The sequence below is a fragment of the Lagopus muta genome, chromosome 1 (genome assembly GCF_023343835.1).
Source record: "Lagopus muta isolate bLagMut1 chromosome 1, bLagMut1 primary, whole genome shotgun sequence".
NCBI lineage: Eukaryota > Metazoa > Chordata > Aves > Galliformes > Phasianidae > Lagopus > Lagopus muta.
The window spans coordinates 143,188,310-143,208,910 of record NC_064433.1 but is presented as its reverse complement, the minus strand read 5'-3'; the positions used below and the strand labels follow the sequence as shown (position 1 = coordinate 143,208,910).

General features: G+C 40.1%; 2 protein-coding genes across 5 annotated transcripts in view; one reads left to right on the top strand and one right to left on the bottom strand.

Annotated features, from left to right (window-relative positions):
* Nucleotides 1–20,601, top strand: part of UBAC2 (UBA domain containing 2) — a 102,737-nt gene that overhangs the window by 10,170 nt on the left and 71,966 nt on the right. For 2 of the 4 annotated variants that reach the window (XM_048933206.1, XM_048933207.1), the window contains exons 2-5: nt 1,961–2,088; nt 5,312–5,431; nt 5,870–5,976; nt 6,206–6,301. In XM_048933206.1, coding sequence (XP_048789163.1) covers nt 1,961–2,088; nt 5,312–5,431; nt 5,870–5,976; nt 6,206–6,301 — 451 coding nt within the window. The remainder of the gene's footprint in view (nt 1–1,960; nt 2,089–5,311; nt 5,432–5,869; nt 5,977–6,205; nt 6,302–20,601) is intronic. The other 2 variants (XM_048933208.1, XM_048933210.1) reach the window with 1 other exon arrangement.
* GPR18 (G protein-coupled receptor 18) lies at nt 6,310–14,501 on the bottom strand. The gene is made up of 2 exons (XM_048933226.1): nt 11,861–14,501; nt 6,310–8,526 (listed from the first exon to the last, which is right to left on the bottom strand). Exons 1-2 carry the CDS (start codon nt 11,900–11,902, stop codon nt 7,519–7,521), a joined length of 1,050 nt encoding a protein of 349 aa, XP_048789183.1. The 5' UTR covers nt 11,903–14,501; the 3' UTR covers nt 6,310–7,518.

The following is a 20,601-nucleotide window of genomic DNA, read 5'->3' as shown; positions in this document are numbered from 1 at the left end:
CTGTGTTTTTTATGGTAACAGGATTGTTATGTGTACATGGTGGGATTAAAGAGTTCCTGTAAAATGTGTTTAAACTCCTTCAATAATGTGAAATGCCAAGTGTTATCAAACTTTGGCTCAGGAATGTCTACCATTGTGACTACTATAATGCGTCTGATTAGTCTTTGCTTTCAACTTTCTCTTGTATTCTGGTTATAAAACTGACCTTTTCATATTATCTAAGTTAAGTTTACTAATGGAATGCTGGCTTTTTTTTTTTTTTCTTTCTTTTTTTAAGCATTAAAATGAATCAGTTGAATGAGTAATTGAAAAAGGGACATCTAAAGACTATAGAAAACCTTGTTACTAGAGAAATAAAAACAAATGGGTAAATTGAAAGCTGGATAATTTTCCTGTACTAAAAAAACCTGAAAAACAATGACCAGATGTTGCCACTTTCCTGATCCAATTCCCGAAGAAAATCTGTTTGTAGGAGTAGAGCCTGTGTTGTTCCAAGTCACTGCTTAATTTCTCCAAAAGGGTAGTACTTCCAAGGCATTGATTATTTAAATGGAGTAAGGAAAGTGAGTCTATAAGTGCTGAACTCAAAAGTACAGTCGGGATCTGAAATAATAATTATAAGCACAAGTAGATGATACGATGCACATCAGAAGATGTTTCCCCCACCTGGTGAGTGACAGAAGGCTGAGAATCTCAAGGTGGTGTGAACTGCAGACAGTTGACAGCGAAAGTTCCTGAAGCTATCAGTTAGCACTTGGGTGAGGATCCTGCTTCGATTACTCAGTAATAACCTATTTTTGATGGTAGTGAGATTGTACTATGATTAAAATCTTGGCTTTGGTGCTTATTATCATCTTCCTTTTCTGGCAGTTCAATCTTTTGGTACGTGGCAGATGTTGTTGACTGGATCATTTATGATGGTTTATCTGGATTATGTGCTAAGTGATCACTGTGTTTACTTCCCTTTAGTAGTTTTAATCATGTTATTCCTTTTGTTATCTAAGAATAACGACAGCAGAGCTATGTGTTTTGTGATAGTAACCTGCAAAAATGCAGATGCATAGATGAGTAGATTCTGTGCTATAACTGGGGTGCTGGGAAAGAAGTAAATATGATAAAAATTGCAGATGTGAAAAAGGGAGAAGTCATAGAGTGGTATTTCAGAGATTTTATACTGGTTTGAATGGCTGTATCAATGCCTGATTTTTTGCAGCAGCTGCACCAAGTGCTTAGGATGAATTGCTGCATATACTTGTGCTGGATGTTCCACTTGATGGATTTTAGTAAATGCACATTGAAGGTGTTCACTGTTGTCTGCATGCTTTCTTTGGAATGTTGTTTTTGAAATTCCTGCTCTTAGAGGGGAAGAAGTTATGATTTCACACGTGCAGTTTTATTAATTTCTTTGTTAATAGTTACAGTGTTTGAATGGAAGGAGGATGAATGTTGTGTAAGCTAGCTTAAACGTTCCTCCTTGAATGGTGGATCCAAGCATGGTGAAGAGAAAGGAAACTTATTCACAACATTTATTCATAGCCTTGAGAATAAAGGTTGATCTCAAACACAAAAGAAACAACTGTATTTGTTTGAAGTCCATTTACATGACTGTTTTGCTAGTAACAAGTAATTGTTTTGTTTCCTGAAACATCATTGAGTGTTAGGAGAGCTGTGTGGGACAGGTGATCTCCGTAGGTATGGAGAGCTTTGAATAATTATAACCAAACAATTAATTTCATGAGAGAATGTTGAAGACAAGATGTCTAATGAATATTTAATTGTCATTAGTATCTCTGAAGACTTCGTCGTGTTGAGGTGTTTTTACTATCTATTTGCAAGGGAAGTTGATCAGATAAAACTGAGATGATGCACTATTGTTTGCGGATCGCCTGTCTAAATATGGCTCTTTTTAAATGGAAGAGATTTTCCTCTAAAGTGTTTTTCTGTTTATTTTCTCTTTAAGATAAAGCACCTTTGTCAAAGAGTCTGTTATTAGTCCCAAGTGCCATCTCGATTCTGTTGACTCTGCTCTTCCAACATTATCAGAAGTTCTTTGCGTATAACCTACAAGCTATAAAAGAGGATTTTCAGGTAAGGATCGGTCAATTTTTTGTGGAAAGAGACTGCAAGAGACTCTCTTCTGTGCATTTTTTCCTTTCTTTTTCTCTTCTGATTCTTTACCTTTGTTTACTGCTGTAGACCAGCTTGTTCTTAGCTTTTAAGTTACCCTAGTAGTCTGCAGCAGAGTGTAGCAGGCCATTACCTGCTTTTTGTTTGAAGTGAGAAAAACTTGATCTGAAACTGTCAACACAAGCCTTTCACTTCTTTCTTTTGCCTGGGAAATGATTGTTTGTGTCATCTCTCCTTGCAGTTGGGAAGCTTGCTTTGAGTGAAGTGTTACTTAACCCAAATAGCAATAGAGGTGTTCTGATATGAATGTCAGTTATCCTCTTGTGCTTAATTTTTTTGAGGTTGGACAAGACTATTGTGATCAGCTACTGTTGATAACCTACCATTTATTTTAAGGACAGAGGACATAAATGTCACACTGTACCTTCTGCTATAGTGAATTATGAGAAACTGAAATTTTTCTGTTGAAGAGAACTGCTGTTCCTCATCTACAAGCCTTAACAATTATTAGGCCTAGCTGGTGATTCTGCATGTTGTTGCACTCTGTGATCTTTCTTGTCAAGTACGAGAGCTGTGTTACCTTTAATGTGCCATAATCTCACTGTAGTCCTGGAGATGTGACGAGAGTGCTGCAACAGGCAGGTACAGGCTCTTTAGGGAGAATAGCCCAGGTAGGCAAGGAGCGCAAAAGAGGAGTGGGACTGTGCAGAACTGACGGATGATGGGGGAAGTTGAAAATTTGTGGGTCAGGATTAGGGGCCAGACTATCACAGGCAACTTTGTGGTCTAACTTTGTTACAGACTGACCCTGTGACTATGAAGTAGATGAGGACTTCAGACAATTGAAAGAAGCCTTACATTTTCAGGCCCTGGCTCTCATGGAGGGATTTAACTATGCTGATATGTGCTTGTGGGGGCCAATACAACGGAGTTTCTGAAGGAGGTTTCTGAACTGCTTTGGTGACAAATTCCTAGCACAGATATTCAAGGAGTTGAGGAGGGAAAATGTTTTGACCGGATCTCTTACTTAAAACCAAGAAAGGTCTGACTGGGGATGTGTGAAGAACAGGTGCAGCCTTGGTTGCAGTGACCATGAATTTCCTGATGGAATTCAGGGTCCTGAGAGGAGGGAATAAGACCAGTTGCAGGGAGTTGTAGGAGAACAAACTTGGAAGACACCTATGGAGTATAATATCCATCACAAGGAGTTTGAGTGGGACTCTCCTTCCCTTCTGCTCAGCCCTGGTGAAGCCACATCCAGAGTGCTGTCCTTTGTTCTAGGTTTGTGATTATAAGATAGAACTGGGTACATGGGTACAGCCAGGAGCTGTATCATTTGATGTACAAGGAGAGACTGGGATTGCTTAGCCTGAAGAAGAGGCTTAGGGTGGATTTTCCAGTATGTGTGAATACCTAATGGGAGAAGGAGGAATAATGATGAGGGTGCCAGACTCTTCTCAGTGCTGTTTATTTACATAACAAGAGATGATTCATTGAAATACAATGAATTTCACTTAAAGAGAAATATATTTTAAGGTAAGTCTGATAGAATGGAGGAACAGGTTTCCCAAACAAGTTGCATAGTCTCTATCCTTAGAGGTATTCAAAACCAGTCTGGAGATGGCCAATTAACGTACCCCTCTAGCTGACTTTGTTTAGAACAAGTGTGTTGGACTGGACAGTCTCATCTCCACAGTTCTCTATTTCTATGAAGCAGTGCCTGACCAAATGAGGCAAGTGGTACTGTGAATAAGGAGAAATCAGTGGATTTTGTATACCTTGACTTTAGCAAGGCTTTTAACCCATCTCCCATAGTGTCCTTGATTTTGTGCCAAATTGGTGAGGTATATACTGAATAAATGGATTAATAGATCGATGGAAAATTGGTGTTGTGGTTACTGGTACAAAGTCAACTTGTCAGGTAGTAATTAGGGGAGGGCTTCTCAGGGTTCAGTACTGGAACCAGTACTGTTTAGTGACTTCATTAACCACCTGAATGACGGCAAGAACTAAACTCTCAGCAAATTAGTGGGTGACCCCAATTTTGGGGTGTGGGCAACATGCTGGAATACAGGGCTGCTGTTGAGAAAGACCATGGAAAACTGAAGAAATGGGAGCTTTGTGAAGTAGAAAGTCCTTCTCTGGGACAGAATAACTCCAGGCAGTAAGAATGCAGGTTGGAGAGCAAGTGCTTAGGAAGCAGCTCTGTAGAGGACACCTACAGATCTTGGTGGACAGCAAGTTAAACAGGAGTAAGCAGTGTGCTCATGCATCCAAGAACACCAACCACTTCCTGGGCTGTGTTAGTGACAGTGTGGCAGTAGATCCAGGCAAGCCATCCTTCCCTGCTAGCTGACACAGCGCTCAGATGTGGTCTCACAAGTACCCTGTTCTGGGATCATCAGTGCAAGGAAGTCAGGAACCCCACTGGAGTGGGTCCACCTAGAATGACAGAGGGTTAGAGCATGTGGTATACAAGGAGAGACTGAGAGAACTTGGTGAAAAGCCTTGAGAAAAGAAAGCGGAGAGGAGATACCTTAGTCCTGTCTGCAAAGTACCTGATAAATAACTACAGAAGAGCTGGAGCCAGACTCTGCTTGGAAGTGCACTTTGATTAGAACAAGAGGTAACAAACAAAAGTTGGAACTTAGGAACTTCTGCCTAGATAAAAATACTTGGTTTATTTTTCTTGTCTGTGAGATTGGCCAAGTACTGCAACAAGTTGCCTAGGGAGGTTGTGGAGCTTCCATTTTTTGTGGATGTTCAAGTCTTGACTGGACATGGTTGCAAGCAGACTGAACTGATTAAACATACTTTGAGCAGTACACTGGTTTAGATGGTCTCTGGAGGTCACTTAAAAATAATTTTTTGATAATCTATACAATTTACTAGGGTTAGTGTTTCCATTTTTATTTGTAAACACGAACTAGGATCATGAAAATCGGGGTTGACTTGATTTAAATTGTAGATCTGTTTTAATAGATAGACTTCTTGTTTGAAAACATTTTTGAACAGTCTTCTTGAAATCTCTATAGAATTCTAGTTCTTTATTTCCCTCTTTTAATGCCATACTGCATTCCTGCTGTCTGAGTTTAGTCTTATATTCCTTCACTCTGAGCACAAGCGCTCTGAAGAATTTCTGTGAGGGTAGAGAGACTTAAGGTAACAATCTTCAACCTTCTAGATTTGGAGACTTGTATGTGGGAGAGTGATATGCCTTGATCTGAAAGACACATTCTGCAGCAGCCTGCTCATTTACAACTTCAGAATATTTGAAAGAAGATACGGCAGCAGAAAATTTTCAGTAAGTTCTAGAGTTGCTTTTCTCCTTTTATCAGAAATTACTTTCTACACTGTTTTGAATCTTGTAGTCTTAGATTAATATTGTAGTTTTTATTACTAATATTCCATATAGAATATTCCGTATATTCCATATACATTTAAGAGTTTTAAAGTGATTTGGGTTTCTGTAAGTCAGAATTTAAGTTCATCTTGCAATCAGTGGGTTATTCTAAGTTTGCATCTGTATCAGTTGAAAGTTACTGCATCCACAGAATTTATTTTTGGTAACGAATCAAACTCTTTTTCATTCTTCAGCATTTAAACATTTACATCTGAATTTATGCTGTGCTAAATATTATATTTGTCTTGACTGAACTAGTGTAGTGATTTTCTTATTTAAGAGATATATTAAAATCTTATTTTTAAGGAATTGAATTAAAATTAACCTTTTTCTTTCTAGTCCTTTCTACTGGGTGCTTGGATGCTGTCAGCTTTGTTTGATCTTCTCCTTGTAGAAGCTGCTCAGTATGTATTTGGCATCACCATCAACAGCTTGCCTTCTGGTTTGTAAGTAGCTCCTAGTGTTATTTTAGATAGGATTTTAAGGGAATATTTTGTGTAGGTTTGAATTTAAAAGCCTTTCCTCATGTAACCTTTTAAATTAAGCATACTCCTTTTGAACTCCAGTGTAAATGTTTTGTGGTAGAAATATTTTCTAACACTCATTTTCTAGTTGTGATCTGAGGCTAAGGTTCTTAAAATTTATCCACCTGATGATGATTTTCCTTTCTGTTAGCGCCAGATCCATTGTCAGCATGACTGAGAAGTGGCTTACAGTGCACAAATTAGCACCATATTTATTTTTGTTCAATAAACCTGTAAATGAAATCAGGTTGGTACTGATTTCTTTCTTAAATGCCAAAGATAGCTTAACTCTAATTCGTATCTTAATGTTCACTTTTAAATGCAGTTATATGCATTTCATTCTGGTATTTCATACGTGTGTGTTTCAAAGCTTGAGCATATTATTTAATTTGTTTGCATTTAAAGTTCTTAAAGCTTTAAGATATTTAGTGGTTGAGTTTTGTGTCATCTGTATTTGGCATTTCTGCCATTAATAATAGGAGGTGTATCTGTTGTAGTAGAACCATAGAGCTTGCAGAGCCTTTGTGGTTAAGAGACATCAGCCTCATATAGACTTGAGTTTCCAGATGTCACATGCTCTGAGGTAGTAATAGAAGCTCATGAGGCAAGAGTTTAGATGCTGAGCACCATGCTAAGATTACAGAGCTTTACTTTTTTAGTGTATCTCTTGAAAGTAGCAAAAGGCTGATCTAATAATAAAGATAAAGCATGTCTTTTGTTGTTACAAGTATACATTCCTCGTGAAGTGTGAGTATTCAAAAGGAGTCTAAAGCTTGAATAACACTGCAATGTTTTTGTGCTGGAACACAGCTGCTAGGCACGCATAAGCTGCTAGAGTATCTAAGCAAATTTAGCATTTTCATCTGTATAAAAAGTGTAGAGTGTAATAAGTGTACATATCACACAGTGAACTAATGAGCACTTCAGCTACTGATTTTTTTATGACTTTTTATCTATGTCTGCATAAGCTGTTAGAAGGAAATCTGCGTCAAATAAATATTTTGGTGAAATATTTGTACTTTCTAAGTCATACTGACATATTGGTCAGGAGAAAATGAAGCTGATTTTAGAAGAGTGGGATATACAGTAGTTTAAGATTGTTAGGCTGTGTAATTACAAACAATAGATGATACCTTGCATCACAGTTTCTCAGTGTTAATGCTTTATTACACTAATGGTTATTTCTTGTCTGGTGATAGCTACAATTTGTTAAGGTGACAAAAGTGGTGGGCAGTTTAACACTGATAGTAAGTTTTAGTTCATTTCAGATTTACAAAGGCTGTTGAGCAAACATGCAGAAGTGCCATTATTGTACGTCTCGCATAGTTACAGTGCAACAAACATCTGTTACTTCCGGGCACAGAACATTTTCCAGCAGAGCCAAAATTCTGGAATTTGGAAGAATAATCTCTCGTTTTCATTAGAGAATCCCTCTAATGTTTTCACTTTTTGTTTGTTTTTTTTTTATATCATTTCACTGTTGATATTATTGAGTGATCTTACACTTGCAGTTCGAAAACTCTTCCTGCGCACACTTCGGAGGTAATTGCGATAAAGAATGACACTGATGACTCTAGCCTGAAATTGTTTAGAAACAATATAGTACAGTATAACATCCAAGCAAGTGCTGAGGTTCATGAGAAAGGTGGTGAAGGCTGCCCACGGATTGTAACTTGTACCTTCATTTAACATCATGAGGGCGAAGCAAATGTGGAAGGGTACAAAGCACACAAGTACTTGAGCAATCAAAGTAACTATGATTCTTATGGATCTCTCTTTGGCCTTAGGCTTCAACTTGGAAGTCTTGCCATGGATAAAATTGTAAATAATGACTAGGTAGCACCCCATCATAATAAGCAAGGGAATCAAAAAGAAAAATATCAAGCGAGAAAAGTTCAACATATTTACTTCCCTTAAATGGATGATATCGAGCATTTTCTTGCAGGTGGTGATATTGCAGGCTTTGTCTGGATCAGAACGTAGGAAGAGCAACGGGGAAGTTGTTGCAAGGGTCATTATCCAGATCCCCGTACAAGCCAGCAGGGCTTTTTTTGTATTTTTCAGTTCTTTGATATGTTTGGGCTGGACAATAGCCATAAATCTGTCTACGCTTATGAAAGCAAGCAACCACAGAGCAATGGCTGGATAAAATACAGTGAAAGCACTGATAATCCGACAGAATATATCTCCAAAAGGCCATGTTTCTTTCCCATGGTAGATTATCCGAAAAGGCAAGGAAAGTATAAAGGCTATGTCAAGTAAAGCCACATTCATCATGTATATGGTTATAGTGGTTCTCTTCTTGGTAGTGCAGCTGAAAACCCATAGTGCCGTGGCATTCACTACCAGTCCTACTGTGAATACAAAACTGTAGAAGACCAGTGATGAAATCCTGTATTCTTCAGGGTAGTGATTCTCAGGCATCATATCGTAATTGGTTTTAGGAATAGTTGTTGCACGCCCATTAAAACCCTGAAAATAGATGACAGAGGAAGATTATTCTCCTTCAAGTAAAAACTTTCTTTAAAAAAACAAATGCAAATTTTTGTAGAACGGGGTTTTGTATTGTCTGGTGGGGAAAAGTGTGCTACTTTTGTTGCTTTTTCTGGCTGAATACATACTGTGCCATGAAGAAAGTATGTGTGCTGTCAGATTTATGAGAAATAGTTTTGATAAGCTATATTAATTAAATATACAGTTACTTAAGAGGAATGAGAAAGTCAAGATTGCTCAACTATTTTTGAATGCGTTCCAATAGCCGGTAATTAGATAGAAATGGCTGTAATTGTAGTAACAGAGCTATTTTCTAAAGAATATTTCTTCAGCTTGTTCCTGCTGAAAAAATTGGCTAGTTATGAAAAGAAAGAAGTGAGCATGACATGTAGTAACATTTGGATATGCTAAGTGAGGTATTTACATTGCATTTTAATGGTGTGGAAACTACGTAGATCTCAAAAGAATATGTGTGTGCATGCTGTTGCTCATGAAAGACATTAAAAATCTATCTTAATAGCTCTGTGGGTTGAATAAAGTCTTTATTCCCAGAGCTTCAGAATGAACCATCCACTGTTCCTTCTTTCAGCTGGGAGTCTGAAATCTCAAATTTCATTGTGCAGACTCAACTGATAAGATTGTCCCCCATCTTATTCTGGAGCCCCTTGCAGAAGGCGGGTGTTGCCTGATACTTGCAGGGGTGTTTTGGTGAGCCCACCCTTCCCCCTCTTTCCTGGCTCTCTGTTTTATTGCACTGTGACTTCGCATGGGGGAGCTTCTCTGGTTTGGCCTTTTACCCAGCCATGTGGCAACTTTCTGAAGAGGAGGAGGAAAGAGTGAGTTGGTTGTTTGACTGATCTTCCAATTTGTGACAAGCATCTGACTAACTCCAGCAGCATAATTTCACAGAATCACAGAATGGTGTGGGTTGGAAGGGACCTCAAAGCCCATCCAGTCCCAACCCTCCTGTTATGGCAGGGCTGCCCCCCCACCAGCTCAGGCTGCTTAGGACCCATACAACCTGGCCTTGAACACCTCCAGTGTCTATTTTGGGTAGATGGCATATGTGTGACAGAAAATATTGTAGCACGTGCTTGTAGCACATCTGAAGTAATATTTATTGTACTGTCCCGGTTTTATTACTGTTACATAAATTTGTCCACATATTGCTAGAAAAAAATCCCACACATTTAAGTAAGTTCTTTTGGCATTGTTGGAAACGATTCAGAAACTTTATTTCAAAATAGTTCTTCAGCAAAGCTTTGTGGCTGTGTACACTCATGCCAATGTTGAATATTAAAAATATTCTTAAAATTGTGGAATAAAGTCCTCATAAGCTTTAATTAAAAAAAAAAAATCCAATTTTTTTCCCTTGTATTTTCTGTTGCCGATGGTTGTTTATGACATAGTTCATTACTATCTATATCCAGATCCTGACCAGTCTGTAAACTGAATACCAACATATAAGACAGGTAGAAGAATTCAGTTTTTATAGATGAATGTTAATAAGGGACACGAGTTTTGGTTTTGCTCTCCCCTTTGGGCTTGCAGTAACTGTAGTCATTTCTAGTCAAGTCTTGTTTCTGTAATAACTAGCACGTTGATGTTGATGGGAAGAGAGGAAGCTGAATCTGGTTTGAGCTTGTAACTGGAAAACTGGGGCTGTGTGGCTGATTTGCAGATTATTTCAAAGTGGTGCCAATTGTTTCAGAGAATGGACATACTCTAACAGAAAGTGGTTTTTTTTCTTAAATTTAGTTGTAGAAGTCAGTGTTGCCAAATGTTATGTATTTATTGTAAGTTTACTTTTTAAGAATCTGAAATTTGACATTTATGCAGTTAAGAATTAATTATGTTTGGGGAAAAAAAAGAGCCTCTGCATTTATACACAGGTACAATGATTCAGTTATTTTTGTTTTTTTTTCTCTTGTCAGTACTTGTCTGCCTGGATTCCAGGTTGAGATCAGCCCAAGTAGGTCTTCATGCATCTCTGGTTGGACAGTTTTGCCTGGGTTGCTATCTTTCATAATGGGAGCATTTAATTTGTTCTGTTTATAGAAGCGCTTAAAATTGTGGAATCATTTCAGTTGAAAAGGACCCCTTAAAGGTCATCTAGTCCAACTCCCCTGCAATGAAAGGGGCATCCACAGCTGGACTAGGTTGCTCAGTGCCCTATCCTTGAATGTCTCCAAGGATGGGGCATCTGCCACCTCTCTGGGCAGACTCACCACCCTCACTTAAAAAAACTTCTTCCTCATACCCAATCTAAATCTCCCCTTTTTCAGTCCTTTGCTTTGTACTATTATAGCAGACTATTATATTATTATATTGTTATATAATATATATAATATTATATAAGATTATAATATATATTATTATAACATATAAAGTTATTATAATTATAATACTTATAATATTATAATATAATATATATATGTTATATATATTATATTATATATTACTATATTATTACTGTTATAGCAGAGTCTGTCCCTTTCTTTCTTATCACCCTCCCTTGCTGGACAGCCACTCTGAGGTGCCCCTGGAGCCTTCTCTTCTCTAGGCTGAACACTTTCTGAATAGCTCCTGGAATAACTGGTTTCCAGCTGTCTGTGCTAATCTTGAATTATTGACCTGACATCGGTCCATATGTTATGTCAACGTGTTTTATATTTTAATTATGGCTGTGGTTCTTAGTAACTAACAAGAATTGTAAAGTTTTATCTAGATTTCATGAGCAAGAACAGAGACTTTCAGGGCAAAACTAGAATTAATTATTTTCCTTTAGAGTTTTAGTATGAGTAAATCCCATTCTAAGGATTTTCTGTGTATCTCTCTTCCCAAACCCTCAACTCTCCTCCTACATTTTTTATCTCCTTCTATCCCTTACATTTCCTCACATTTCATCAAGGAGGTCAGGGCTTTCAGTGGATCATAGAGAGACCAAGGAACAAGATAGTTTTGTGTTTTTCATTTAATGAAAACATGGTGTTTTTTTTTTTTTTTTTTTTTTTTTTATTTAGTGATAACATATTTACTGCTTTAGTTACGACATATTTTTAAATTCATTGTAAAAAACCTGAACAATGATTAGGGGACTACTATTTATACAAACATTCATTTTGCTTTGAACATTATTTAGAGAATGCTGCTTATGGTTTGAAGGCATTAAGCACTCTAAAGAATTAGATTTCAGTTCATTAGTCCCAGAATATACACCTGTGTTCAGCTTCTGAAGAAAGAAGTAAATCTTAGCACTATGCATATACATCCAAGTTACATTACTGATGCAAAGTAATGGTTTGTAACTTACGTTTTGTGCAGTACAAAGTGTCTGCTGCCATGTTTGTTTCATAGTCCCTCGTCTGTAGAAGCTTTAGACTTCCTCCTTTCTGCTCAGCCTCGCTATGCTATAAAATAGCTCTTCACAGCAGGAAGCAGTGACGCAATCTAGCTAGTTTTGAGCTTGCTATTGGTCAATACTTAAAAGTGTCCTTTTAATATTTCATACGCATACAAGGTAACTTGCAGGATTTGTGACCTCATAGTTCTCATACCTGATATAATATTTCCACTGTGGCCAAGCCAGGCAATTGTACTAAATATCATTTTAAAATACTTTCTGAATTGTTTGTGATAAAGGCCGGGTTGGATGGGGCTGTGAGCAACCTGGTCTGGAGGGAGGTGTCCCTGCCTATAGCAGGGGGTTGGAATGACATGATCTTAAAGGTCCCTTCCAACCCAAATCATTCTTTGATTCAATTGTGAAGAAGCCTGCTTTGGGTTGATATTTTTACAAAAGGGTAAGGACAAAAAATACACGTCTTGGTTGTGGAAAGTTTCTAACAAGCACAGTGCTAAAATATTCTCTTTAGACTGCAGTCATTTTCATGGAAATCCCCGTTTTATTTAAATTGGCTGGGGTAGTATTCAGCCTGAAAGTGACAGGAGCTCACTGTGTGTGTTTGAAGTGAGAAGTTTGATTCTCTGGAGGACTTTGCTTTGTTTAAATCTGCACCGACTGTAATTTACTAACGCTGCAGCAGTGCCTTGATGTCTGAAAAATAATGGCTCTCCTGTTTAACAGGTTTGCAGAAATAGGCTTTGTAAAGAATGTTCAGCCATTATTGAAATGGAATAAAATCTATCAACTGTGTCCCAACAGACACCTGAGGTGGGATGGGAATATCCTCAGTAGCTAATAGCTAAGGGAGTCAGTCAAGAAATCAATCAAAAAAAAGAGCCAAACTTCAAAAGAGCCATTTGGAGAAGGAGATATTCCAGATTCTCTGCAGAGTGGTCATCAGTGGCAGTTCTCAGGCTGTCATTAGGACGTTGAAGCAGGCCATGGAGAGCTTGTTACCTCTGTTTGCCTCCATTTTTTTTCCTCTGCCAATGAAGTGACAAGAGATACGTGTTGAGGAAGGGCACAGTATTTTGATCTCCTCCTGACATGCAGTCAAGAATTTGCCAGGATTGCAGGTGGTTCCAGAAGCAACAAAGTCCTACAGCCCAGACATAGCCAGAATCAGGTTTGTTTGCGGGATCACCCTTTTTCACTGACTGTAAGAGTAATGTCAGCAGGTGATCCCCACCTAGTACTGAAAGTAACTTCTGTGAAGAGTATGCTCTGCTCTGGAATCATGTAATCTGTCTCTGTTCAATGGGCTTATGGTAGTGCATAGATATTTGCACACGTCAGTGACAGATGACCTAACCACAAGGTGGGGTTTGGTTTAGTTTCCAGTATGTAGATTGGTGATATCTTTAAACATTTGGACTTCCCTTTTCAGATTGGCTGATACTTATTTTTTGTAATCATTTTAAACATCTCTCAGGTGCAACGAGCTATAAATCCTGCCCAGTCCATCCTATAGAAATATCAATAGTTAAGCTTAATATTTTTGGGTTAAAGACTATTTTAAAAAGATGTGTTTTACAAAAGAACATGTGAAGGACTAAACAGTGTTGAAAGCTAAGGCTTTATCCTTAACATAACAACTCTGGAGCATGCTCCAGAAGGATGAGTCACTCATGCTGTTTTCGAGTTTAGTGAAAGGTCACTGAAGTCCAGTGACACAGATATTGTTGAAATGTTTAAAAAAAGAGTATGCAGCTCCTGAAAAAGAATACCTGGCTTTTCAGCTCTTGTGGACAGGAGCATTTTATTCTTTGGTAACCAATCTACAAAACTCTTGAGGCACCTTCAACTTAAAGGCATAAGCAAATGGAGAGGCACTGTTCCCCAGAGCTAAAGAGAGAGTGCAGAATTAATTCTGGGTGCATGCTGGGTGTGAACACTTGCACTGGCTGTGGTTTGAGGGAGGTAGCTGGTCTCTCTGCTGTGCTGCATTCCCCTGGTGCTGCAGCTTCTGTTGTAGGAAGCACCTGCTGTTCTTTCTGTTTGCCTCTTATTCTGTACTGTTTTGTCAGCTAGAGATGAGTGTCTCACAGTGGTTTTCCTCGGAAGGGAGTGTTTACTGAAATGAATGTTCGGTTCCATCCAGGGCTGTTTTTTTGTTTTGCTTTGTTCTGATGTTCAGGGAGAATGCTAGCTTCTGTTAAAGCCACCTTTGAGTAGTTCAAAGCCAAGCCAACGTGCTTCATGTCTGAGAGTAAAGCACGGTGCGTGTGTGGTGTGCTGCCCTGACTTCACTGGTAAGCCTTAAAAGAAGTCAGTCTGATCACTTGCAGTGATGTCAAAATGCATCACTGAGGGGATTGTCTTCATGCTGTTGTTCTTGCAGGAGGCAGGTAGTGCTTGGTTTTCTTTCTCAGTTGTTTACTTATAATGCAGCAGAGTGCATTTTGCCTGTCTGCTTACCACGTCGTGTAAGCTGAAGTTCTGCACTGAAGGGGCAGAATATTTACCCTCTGCTTTGGCTTGAGCTTGTGTTTTCCATTTCTTTCTAAACTTGGCATCGTTTGGACTGGTTGGAAAGAATGAACTGAAGCTTCTTGCACAGCCAATGGTACAGGAAGCAGCTGTCCACATGAGCCAGCCTGTTCACTTACCAGCCTGCTGTTGTGGGTGAGTTCACAAATGCAATTTCGGGTTACAGTTCTCAAACATGATGAAATTGTGCCTTGCTTTTTATACCCATATTGTGTTGTACCGTGGTGAAGGCCATGAATAATAGACCACCAGTTAAAATTGTGGAGGCAATAAATGCATAAATTCTGTTTTTTTTCTGGCTTTGGCATATTTTACTCAGAGGCTGGGTTCTGGCATAGCTGTCCCTCTTCTCATGTGCAACAACATGGAGTAATTATAAATGCTGTGTGCAGCAGAGCTGCTGGGATGGGAAACAGAGCAGCTGAAAAGGGGCTGCAGCCTAGCTAGCCATACCTGGCACGTTTTGCTTGCTGTGGTGTATTGCTTTCTATTCTGGGTTTGGCTAAAATATGGTGTAGTTTGAGGATGGAGTTACTGGTTTTCCCTTTTGAAAAAAAAAAAAAAAAAAAATCAGTAATGAAATTGCTATTCTGTATTTCTCCTAAGGTTTTGTTTGTTTCTGTGCAGCCAGGACACATCCCATGTCACTAAATACCCTAAAAATACGCAGTGCATCAGACTGACAGTTCCTCTGCTCGGCAACATCAGCCTTTGAAAGAAGCAGTATTTCAAAAATTTGTTGAGATGTATTGAAATTTGCAACTCTGAGATGTCTAGTGGTGGACTAGAGACAGCAGTTTGTTACACTGCAGCAATCTCACCATCTGTGTATTTGCAAATGGTTGATATCCCATGCCTGGAGACTTTCAAGGTGAGGCTGAATCAGGCCCTGGGCTACCTGATCTATGTGGATGTCTCTGTTCATTGCAGGGAAGCTGGACTAGATGACCTTTAAAGGTCCCTTCCAGCTCTAAGGATTCTATGATATTACCCCATGCCAAATACCAAAACAGAATCTCAGAATGGCTCGGGTTGAAAGGGACCTCAAGGATCATGAATCTCCAACCCCCTGCCACATGCAGGATTACCAATCTCCCCATTTAGTGCTAGCCCAGGCTGCCCAGGGCCCCATCCAATCTGGCCTTGAACACCTCCAGGGACGGGGCATCCACAACCTCTCTGGGCAGCCTATTCCAGCATCTCACCACTCTCTCTGTAAAGAATTTCACCCTGACATCCAACCTAAATCTCCCCTCCCTCAACTTAAAACCATTTCCCCTTGTCCTGCAGTTATCAACCCTTTCAAAGAGTTGATTCCCCTCCTGTTTGTAGGCTCCCTTTAGGTACTGAAAGGCTGCAATGAGGTCACCCCACAGCTTTCTTTTCTCCAGGCTGAACAAGCCCAGCTCCCTCAGCCTGTCTTTGTAGAGGAGGTGCTCCAGCCCCCTGATCATCTTTGTGGCCCTCCCCTGGACCCTCTCCAACAGCTCTCTGTCTTTCTTGTACTGGGGGCTCCAGACCTGGACGCAGTACTCCAGATGGGGCCTCACAACAGCAGAGTAGAGAGGGACAATCACCTCCCTGCTGGCCACCCCTCTTCTGATGGAGACAAAACAGCTCCATGCTTGTTGATCAAATCCATATTGCCTATGGCAGATTTCTTAAAATGTTGGGTCTGTGTTCAGCTTTCCACCTTTGTTCTGTTACAGTGAGAAACAGCTTTTCTTTTGCCAGAAGTACAGATTTCCCATCACAAATATTTTGTAACTATTTAAAATCGATATGAATATTAAGCTTTTTTTAAAAAAATGACTGAAATTGTCAGGGCTGTGCTATCCAATGTGGTATTTGCTCCTGTTAGGCACTGTCCAGGTGACTATGTTCAAATATTCCTTCCGGACTGATTATGCAGTGTGTGATATTTTTACTGTTGAACCACTCAAGTGTGTAGGAGTAGTGTTTCGAAACTTAGTATGCCTCCCAGACATGGAGTTAGTGTTTCAAAAGATATTTCTTTACTGAGAGCTGTTATAGTCAAGATGTTTGATGAAGTCTGGTGCAGAAGGTAGGGAAAATCATTTTGACTTCTCCAGAGCTCAGGAGCTTGGACAACCTCTGCTTAGTTACCAGCCAGAGAATATATAATTATAAATTAAATAATGAAGAAGTGCTCCATATGCTTTAGCACATCAGTGAAGTGCCAGAAATCAGAAGAGCTGCAGAATTAGAACAAGCAATGTCCTTTAAGTTCAAGGACACCTTTCTCCATGTGGCATTCCTGTGCTTGGTGCCCGGCCCTGGCAGGTAGCTTGCTGTCATGAAGTGACAGTCTTCTGTCACTCCTGTACTGTTCTTCCATGCCACCTGTCTCTGGCACAGATTAATGAATACAGAGATGTGTTGACGTTGTGAAGCCTGGTTTGCTGCAGTCGGTGAGGATGAGCTGATATGAAAAGAAGTATTCAGGAGAGGAGGGGTTCTTGCTAACCATATGGACAGGCCAAAGCAGCTCAGGTCCTGCCATGGAACAGCGGGTCTCCACAGAGCAGGGCTGCTTGGTGTGTCCTCAGCACTGTTCTTGGAAAGGAGTGGAGGATAAGGTGAGCACAAGCACATGCTCAGGGCATGGAACAGGCACCCGGGCACTGGGACAGGTCCAGCTGATGCTGAGAGCTGGCAAAGCAAGACAGCAGAGTTGGCTGCTGCCAAATGGTTGCAGAGAAGTTACTGTCTTTGTACCTGACATGCAGGCGTGCCATTCTGTTAATGCTATATGAAAAGTGCCAATGGAGGTGTGCTACTCAAACACATTATGAAGGCTGATTATTTGCATGTCATTCTTTTTTGCACTTTGAAATGAACTTCTGCAAGGCAAGAAATAAAGGCTCTTATCTTTTCCATCGCATCCCAAGTCTGTATCTGCCCTGTTAGTGAGCTCTGTTCTTTCTTACCAAATATACATTTACAGATCTGAGAGAGAAGAGGTGAAACCATTGAGGCTTATTGCAGCAAGGAGCCTAGCAGAATAAGATAGGACATGGATTTCAAGTTCAATAATGTAGGCACTGAGTTTCTTTGTGAAAGTGTTGTGTTAGTAATGATGGCAATAAGAAAAGAAAGGCAGCTAAAGCTAAGCTTGTGTAGCTATCCTTTTCTGAACACATTCATGCTATGCATTTTCATTTTTATCCCAGAACATGTGGTATATCGTTAAACAGAAGATCCTGAGTTGTGTCCAGTTCTGAGCCCCAGAATACAAGAGAGACTTGGGCGTAATTGCAGGGAGCCCAAGAGATGGCTACCAAAGCAACCAGGGGGCTGGAACATTTATTAAACAGGCTGTGAGAGCTGGAACTGCCCAGCCTGGAGAAGAGGAGGCTCACTGATGTCTATAAACACCTGGAGGGAGGTTGCACAAAGAACAGAGACAGTCTCTGTTCAGAGGTGCCCTGTGCCAAGACAGGAGGCCATGGGCACAGACTGTAGCCTGGGAGGCTCCCCCTGAACACCAGGAGCAGTGCTGCGCTGTGCGGGTGCCGGAGCACTGGCAGCACTGGCACAGGCTGCCCAGAGGCTGTGGGGTCTCCTCCCTGCAGCTCTCCAGAACCGCCTGGCCGTGGGCCTGGGCACCCTGCTCTGGGTGGTGCTGCTGGAGCAGGTGGGTCCAGATCTTCCTGCCAGCCTCAGCCAGCGTGTGAGTCTGTGTTTTCATTTGCCTGTAATTGAGCTGTGAACTGTGTGCTGGTGGGGCTCTAACAGCACTGCAGCAGACACTGGAGGAAATGTAAGGCTCTATTTTGGTTTAGGTGCAGTGAAGGAAGGAAAGAAGGAAGGGCAGTAAAAGTGAATAGGTGTGGGACATATCTCTGTTCCTTCTTTCTAATTAGACAGCATGTGTAGATATTCAAGAAATATGCCAATTGCCTATAGTGCTTAATTTTATCTAATGTTGTATTTTATTTCCAAGATGATGGTGTCGAATTACTTGACTATTTAATATAGTACCTTCTGATAGTGGTGTTGAATCTGGCTTCTCTGTACTGTCATGCAGTTCATGGCTTGGTGCTTATATTGCCTGGTGCTAATAGATTTGACAGTTGGAAACAGGGTTTAGCATCCAATAAGAGATGGTGTGAAATGCATTTTGACGTGCAGTGTGGTGATGATTAATTACTGTGTCAATGCTGCCATCTATGGGTCTTAAGCTAGTGTAGCAACAGATCTTTGACACAGCAAAAAACAGGAATAACTAGATCATTCCTTTATGCACCTCCTCTACATAGCCAATTATGCAGGAAAACCATTTGGACCTTCCTGGGGAAGTAAGCTACCTCATTATTTGTTAGCTTAGAATTTGCAATTGTGGAATTGCAAATTCTTTTACTGTACAAAGAGTTGTATTTCTCGTCTTGCAACGTCACCTTCTTGCATTTCATTTTTGAACAATAAGATGCAGTCCTGAGAATGAATTGTAGGTGAATACATCCTTACTTAGAGTCTGATTTTACCCTGTGAAAGTGGAGAGTTAGAAGATGCTTTGTTGAGGAATGGGAAAAGAAAGGGAAACAGTGTTTGTCACTCTTTTGGAGTTATTATGTAACATAAGGATAAAGATTAATAAATTAAACATCCTTGAGCTTTTAAAGCCAGCCACCCCCAAGTTTTATTTTGTTTTGTTTGTCTGATAACCCTATCAAAATAAGATGTGGTAGCAACAACTTTCATACTGCAGCACATTGCTTTTCTGGAAGACTGAGTGTTTGCATTGTAAGCATTTAAATTATTTCATGAAAAGGAACGATGCTTTCTTACTAATGGAAGTAGGAAGCCTCCTTTTTAGCTTAGAAGTTGATTCGTAAAGGTTATTTTCAGTCTACCTGGGGATGGTTAGTTCTAAGAAAATTGACTTTTCTTTCTTTTCTTACTGTCAGCACAGTGTTTGGTTATTTTTTTTACCCCTTCTCTTCCTCTTTCGGGAAGCAGCAGCACCTTGTTTGTTCCTGATGTTCAACCCCGGTAAAGGAAGACAGGAAAGTGGAAGTCCCTTTGGAATTCAGAAGGAAATCCTGTAGCTAATTGTAGATGTCTGTGCCAAACAATTCTGAACAAATGATAATTTTGGCTATTGTTTGTAACTTGGCTTACTGATGGTAGTGCCCCATGTTACTTTGAAAACAGTCTTGTAGTAGTCATTATGTTCTAAAAATACCAGTTGTCTGATATTGGTACAAGTTCTGCTATGCGTCTGCTAGAATGTTTTTTTTATTAAGGATCTGGTATCCTTTTGTAAAGCAGGTGAAATATCCCTCACCATTTCAAAATGAACTGCCTTTGTTCAGATGATGATCTGTGACTCTTCCTTCCCTCTCCTCAGATCTGGAGGGCAATTGTTTGATTGGGGTATCTAATTTTTTTATTGGGGTAGGGGAAAGAAGGAAAGAAAGGATGGGTAATTCTTCAAAGCAGTTGGAGATGTTTTGGTGTTACGGAATACTGTGTTACAAAGACAGGGAGCTGGGCTTGTTCAGCCTGGAGAAAAGAAGGCTGCGGGGTGACCTCATTGCAGCCTTTCAGTGCCTAAAGGGAGCCTACAAACAGGAGGGGAATCAATTCTTTGAAAGGGTTGATAACTGCAGGACAAGGGGAAATGTTTTTAAGTTGAAGGAGGGAAGATTTAGGTTGGATGTCAGGGTGAAATTCTTTACAGAGGGAGTGGTGAGGTGGTGGAACAGGCTGCCCAGGGAGGCTGTGGATGCCCCATCCCCGGAGGTGTTCAAGACCAGGTTGGATGGGGCCCTGGGCAGCCTGGTCCAGTATTAAATGGGGAGGTTGGTGGCCCTGCATGTGGTGGGGGGTTGGAGATTCATGATCCTTGGGGTCCTTTCCAACCCTGGCCATTCTGTGATTCCGTGTTATATATTTTTGTAATAATAAAATGTATGTGATTGCTGTCTTAGGGCAGAGAGGGTGACTGAGAAACTTCACGAAGGAGGTCTTGTATGGGTGGGTTCTTTAAAAGATCTCCTCTTGATGTGCAAATAAGTTGATTCACTAAGTTCAGTGGTTTTCTGAGAAGGTACAGTTGTGTGATTGAGTCTTTAATAAACAAATAGGCATGAGGAAAGACAGTGCATATAGGTGTAGTAAGAAAACTACTG